Below are 6,794 nucleotides of genomic sequence, written 5' to 3'. Positions count from 1 at the left end.
GCAAGTTTCTAACCATGAATTTAATCACTGAACTACACATCCCTTAGAATTCTATCGTGATTGTCGTATACAGTACACCCTTTTCTCGGCACATGCTAAATGATGTATTATTTAATACATTACCTTCAAGAGTTACGTCCTTCTTATAAAATATGTTTTGCCCAACTCTATGAAACGCGATGATTTTTCACCGTACTAGGGTAAACTTGTTTCCGCCATACGATAACAACAAAAATTTCTCTCGAAATTAAAATTCGGCGACTGTTGTACTGATTTCGACGAAATAACAAAAATGCCGATCTGCTATTTCGCCACTATCCCACTCTACATTCTCCATTATGGTAAAAGCAGATTCGCAAACAAATAAGTGATTAAATTTCAGTTAGAAGTTTGGTTTACTAAAATGCACACTAAAGCTTCCTTGAAGTATGTGTTTAGTAAGCTAAAATAATTTAAGTTAAATTCATTTATGTTACACGTCTGTCTCAAAGGTAAGAACTCTCCACGGTACATACTGCACTTACTACATTGTAATGTTACATTTCTTGCAGATCATATCCACAAAATGCACTAAAGTCATTGTAAGTACCTGGTAAGTCATTGGTTACTAAGGTTAACGTATTATTTTGTTACTGTTTTTATGATGATGATTTTGCTGATTTTTACTAGGAGGTGATTGCATTAGATAATTACTATGGGTTTCTATATCACTCTATACAACTATACAATATCTTCACCTTATCTTGCACTGAAACACTGAGACAAACTAAAATCATATAATTGTATACCAAAAAATTTTCATTGTAATCGTAGCAAAACAGACTATATTTAGCCATTACTTGCTAATGGTTTCACCTTTACATTTAAACACTTTTACAGTTTCATTTTTCCTTCTAATTTGTTTCAACAAGACACTTCATTCATGAATTTTAAAATGTTCAGTTGTTTGGAAAAGTTTGAAAACCTTTACAGTTGTTTTATTTTTCCTTTTAATTCATTTGAACTGCACAAAAACACTTTGCTCATGATATGAAGTTCAAAAGTTAGAATGGTAAACGCTGTCAAATAAAAATAAATGTTTGTCTATCTAGTTAACTTATAATGTATATATGTGTACCATATGATACTGATATAATACTTGAGCAATATAACTAGGATTACATCAGTATTACATCTACATATATCTATTTACATGTATATATATATTTCTCACTGTTGGTTGTATGTGTATTCGTCGGTTTGATTGTCCAGCTATAGCCATTATTTTAGCTTTGTGCCCACACGTTTTGAAGTGCAAGTTAAGAAATTTCAAGCTAAGGCGTTATCATATTTGCTATATCGTAACCACACGCTAATTATTTTAGCAGAGCGCCCACACATTCTGATGCCCCTGGTAAGATTTTTTTCATGAGGTTCAATTACTAAATATGGGGTCAAGGCCAATTCTTCTCACAGGAACATTTATAGGAAGAGCTTGGGCATTCTCTCTCCATTCAATTAGATAAAAACGGTACAATATCTCATTTTTACATTTGCAGCAGTTTCAATTGTGTAGCCTAGTTGTTTTTGTAGTGTTTTGTGTAGTTTAATGAAATTAAGAGAAAAAATAAAAACAACTGAAGGTTTTTAAATTTTGTCAAACAACTGTAACTTTTAAACTTCATATCATGAGGAAAATGTTTTGAGCAGGTCAAATAAATTTACAAAAAATAAAACAACTATAAAAGGGTTTAGATGTAAATATGAAATAATTAGCAAGTAATAGCTAAATTAAGTCGGTTTTGCTACAATTACAATAAAGGATGATTCGGTGATGGTACTATTAATACAAATATATACATGTAAACGCATATATTATCTGTGCAATGCCGGGCATTTAGATTAGAAGTACATAGTAGTATATATACATACATACATATATACATATATATATATATATATATATACATATATATATATATATATATATATATATATATTAACTAAAAGCAAGTGCAAAAGCATATAAAAAGAGAACTCTACACTAAAAACCTAAAAGATTATTAGTGGAGTATGAAATATTTGAAAAATTATTGCGAAAAAAGTAAACTTTTAGTATTTGCGTTACAAATTTGTTTCGTGCGGAGCACTCATCAGACGCTATTGTACTAATTTTTAGTACAATCGCGTCTGATGAGTGCTCCGCACGAAACAAATTTGTAACGCAAATACTAAAAGTTTACTTTTTTCGCAATAATTTTTCAAATATATATATATATATATGTATAGGGTATATGTATAGGGTATATGTATATATGTATATATATGTATATGTATATATATGTATATATAGGGCTTATATGTATGTATACATGTATATATATGTATGTATGTATATATAAAAAAATTGTTTCCTCACCCCGGTTAACCCATAAGGGTGGTAGTTTATATAATATTTTATATAATATATGTATAAATATATATAATATATATAGGTATATATATATATTTAGAGCGTATATATTATATAGCTTGTTAGAGCGTAGAGCGCTGTTAGCAGTAGGCCTGACCACTTATCTATCATATATATATATAATATTTTATATAATATATACATAAATATATATAATATATATAGGTATATATATATATTTAGAGCGTATATATTATATAGCTTGTTAGAGCGTAGAGCGCTGTTAGCAGTAGGCCTGACCACTTATCTATCATATATATATATAATATTTTATATAATATATATATAAATATATATATATAATATATAATATTTATAATTATATATAATATATATAAATATATATAATATATATAATATATATATAAATATATATATAAATATATATATACATACAAATAGCTTCTATTTGATTTTATAAAACAAACTGAGCTGTAAACATATCTTTTATTATCTCTCCTTCATGGTTGTGTAAACTATTTGTTATCTAATAATAATCTAATAATAGCCTTTAAACCAAATGGTAAAAACCATTTTTCCAGTAAATTTTTTTTAGAAAAGCATTTGTCTCAAAGGTGTGCAATGCATTTTAAGAAAGACAGTTAGTATCATATATAATTTAAATTACCACAACAACAAAAAGTTAGTGTCTTTCATATGGGTCTTCATGTTAGTAGCAACAATTTATCTGTTACTAACCTTAAACAAGTATTGCGTCTTTTAAAAATGGGCGCCAAATTTGATTTAGCAGTAAAACCTAGGGTGGTCAGAGTTGGTGTGAAAAGCTAATAAGAGTTTGCATTAAATCACAACTAGATTTCATTTTTTGCAGAGACAATTGCTTTTGTGCTAAAACTTTAATGATGGGCAACATGCGTTTGTTGGGTTGCAGATATGTATTTAAGAAATCTAAAATAAAGAACAATAACTTTGATAAACGCAACAGTAAAAGCTTTATAAACAACAAAACTAAAAATAACTTTTCGTATCTAAGAATAGATTCGAAGCTTTGTAAGATTCATACAAAGTGTAAATGTTTAAAGTACATATAGCCAAACAGTGTCAAGGGATCTAGCAAAAATCTAGCTCATTTTTTGCAGAGACAATTGCTTTTGTGCTAAAACTTTAATGATGGGCAACATGCGTTTGTTGGGTTGCAGATATGTATTTAAGAAATCTAAAATAAAGAACAATAACTTTGATAAACGCAACAGTAAAAGCTTTATAAACAACAAAACTAAAAATAACTTTTCGTATCTAAGAATAGATTCGAAGCTTTGTAAGATTCATACAAAGTGTAAATGTTTAAAGTACATATAGCCAAACTGTGTCAAGGGATCTAGCAAAAATAGCTTTTTAAATAGCTAGTTATTGGCAAGAGGAGCTTAGTACTTGACATTGCCTCTAGGATAACTAGCTTGGTGTGATGGAGCACCTGCTCTGTACTGAGTGTTTTCAACAGGTGCTCTGTACTGAGTGTTGTCAACTGGTGCTCTGGACTGAGTGTTGTCAACAGGTGCTCTGTATCGGGTGTCATCATCATCAGATGCTCTGTACTGAGTGCTACCAATAGGTGCTCTATTTCTATTAGGTGTTCTGTATTGAATGTTGTCAACAGGTGCTCTGTACTGAGTGTTGTCAACAGGTGCTCTGTATCGGGTGTCATCATCAGTTGCTCTGTACTGAGTGCTACCAACAGGTGTTCTATTTCTATTAGGTGTTCTGTATTGAGTGTTGTCAACAGGTGCTCTGTATCGAGTATTGCTAGTAGGTGCTCTGTAGTGTGTGTTGGCAGCAGGTGTTCTATAAACTGGGGCTGGCGCATAGGTTCTTGGCGCTGGAATATAGCACCCATCAATGAATTAGTAGTAATACATCAAAATATATAAAACAATATACATTACCACTTATTTCTAGATCTAGTTCTTGCATTTACTCACAGTTTTTAAAAGTTAACATCAGGATGTTGGTAAGGTTTGCGTTCAGTGGTGAAACTTACTATGAACATTTCTGGTCTCAAAGCTTGATCCATAGCAGTTCCTTCCACCACAGCTTGGAACAGGGTAGTTACATTGTCTTGTTCTCTTTTGTTGATATCCTTGAATAGTTGCCCATGATGACCAGTGTGACCATCCACCATCAACTAAAAAACAAGCGAGACGCAATTAGTTTTAGACTCTCATCGTGGAGAATGTCAATTGAATGAACGGTAATTATTGTTGAGTTAGTCATTTGCACCATACTACTAACATTTCAAACTATTAAAATACTTGAAACCATTTATGAATATTGGAATTTGGTGCAGGTAAATAGCATTTTTTAAATATATAAAAATATCTTTAAAAACTGAATGTTTTGAAATTGTTATATTGGTAAATGACAAATTGCAAAAGTACTAGGAAGAGTTAAGATTCAGATATAGTTTAGTAAACTGTAACTATGACCTGTTTTCTTATCTTCACCAAATACTACACAAATATTTCTTATTTTTATTTGTAGTAAGACCTTTAGAAAAGCTTTTGCAATAAAAACCCTGTTTACTTACTGGGTTTACCACCGTAGCATCTTCTCTTGCTGTAGCTGGGACCATTACACTGATGGACTGAGTTTCCATATCCATACTCTCTCTTGGATAGGCACGTTCTGTACCTGCGCTGCTCTCCCCATCCACAAGTTGCTGAACAAGCTCCATAATGCCCCCACTCAGACCAATACTTGACTACTAAAGTTACAAAAGATTGTGTTGAGTTTTACAGCCTACATATATTACATACATTAAATTATACACTTTATCATTGTTATCATTGTTGAGGTTGAAAGATGATAAACTTCGTTTACCATCAAATTTTGAATTGATTCTTACACGACATACTGTGACATGATGCTGTATGGTGCAAAAGAATTGAGAATTGAAGTGTTAATTTTTTGATAAGAATTGAAATGACCCGAGTCCTTTTTCGAGCCCTTCTAAACATCCCTGGTAAACTATGGCTGTTTTTGGCAACATTCATCTAATTTAATATATAATCCTAAAAGTCTATGAATGCATCCATGTTACCAGTGCATAAGTCTATGAATGGTATCAATGCTACTAGTGCATAAGTCTATGAATGTATCAATGCTACCAGTGCATAAGTCTATGAATGGCATCAGTGCTACCAGTACACAAGTCTATGAATGGTATCAATGCTACTAGTGCACAAGTCTATGAATGGTATCAATGCTACTAGTGCATAAGTCTATGAATGATATCAGTGCTACCAGTGCATAAGTCTATGAATGGTATCAATGCTACTAGTGCACAAGTCTATGAATGTATCAATGCTACCAGAGCATAAGTCTATGAATGGTATCAATGCTACCAGTGCATAAATCTATGAATGGTATCAATGCTACCAGTGCATAAATCTATGAATGGTATCAATGCTACCAGTGCATAAGTCTATGAATGGTATCAATGCTACCAGTGCATAAGTCTATGAATGTATCAATGCTACCAGTGCATAAGTCTATGAATGGTATCAATGCTACCAGTGCATAAGTCTATGAATGTATCAATCCTACCAGTGCATAAGTCTATAAATGGTATCAATGCTACCAGTGCATAAATCTATGAATGGTATCAATGCTACCAGTGCATAAGTCTATGAATGTATCAATCCTACCAGTGCATAAGTCTATGAATGTTATCAGTGCTACCAGTGCATAAATCTATGAATGGTATCAATGCTACCAGTGCATAAGTCTATGAATGTATCAATGCTACCAGTGCATAAGTCTATAAATGGTATCAATGCTACCAGTGCATAAGTCTATGAATGGTATCAATGCTACCAGTGCATAAGTCTATGAATGTATCAATCCTACCAGTGCATAAGTCTATGAATGGTATCAATCCTACCAGTGCATAAGTCTATGAATGTATCAATGCTACCAGTGCATAAGTCTATAAATGGTATCAATGCTACCAGTGCATAAGTCTATGAATGTATCAATGCTACCAGTGCATAAGTCTATGGATGTATCAATGCTACCAGCATTTAAATTAATTTGCACAAAGAGTTGTTTGTAAAAAATTTCAAAGTTATTAAATTAAACCTTGAATTACGTGTTTTCTAGATTTTAAAACTTTGAAATCAATAGAATTTTACGAACTTACCATAGGATTTTTGAGCAGGTGCTTGATAGTGATGAGAAACAGGTGATTGGTAACGAGTGGCAGCAGGTGCTTGATATTGAGAAGGGCGCGATGCATACTGACCATGATTTGCATCACGGTAATTCCCACCTACCCTGTAGGCACTTGTCATACAAACTACAATATTCACAATTGAAAACTTTG

General features: G+C 31.9%; 1 protein-coding gene across 1 annotated transcript in view; it reads right to left on the bottom strand.

The window, feature by feature from the left end:
• Positions 1-3,603: 3,603 nt before the first annotated feature.
• LOC137397294 (uncharacterized) overlaps positions 3,604-6,794 on the bottom strand; it is a 29,411-nt gene continuing 26,220 nt past the window's right edge. Inside the window, exons 8-11 of the mRNA XM_068083583.1 lie at positions 6,612-6,789; positions 4,998-5,174; positions 4,452-4,595; positions 3,604-4,289 (exon numbers count right to left, since the gene is read on the bottom strand). Of these exons, the coding sequence (XP_067939684.1) occupies positions 3,838-4,289; positions 4,452-4,595; positions 4,998-5,174; positions 6,612-6,789 (951 nt within the window). The 3' untranslated portion in view covers positions 3,604-3,837. The remainder of the gene's footprint in view (positions 4,290-4,451; positions 4,596-4,997; positions 5,175-6,611; positions 6,790-6,794) is intronic.

Source organism: Watersipora subatra, chromosome 5 (assembly GCF_963576615.1).
Source record: "Watersipora subatra chromosome 5, tzWatSuba1.1, whole genome shotgun sequence".
Classification (NCBI taxonomy): domain Eukaryota; kingdom Metazoa; phylum Bryozoa; class Gymnolaemata; order Cheilostomatida; family Watersiporidae; genus Watersipora; species Watersipora subatra.
Note: the sequence above shows the minus strand (reverse complement) of the source record. Positions and strands in the feature narration are given on the sequence as shown.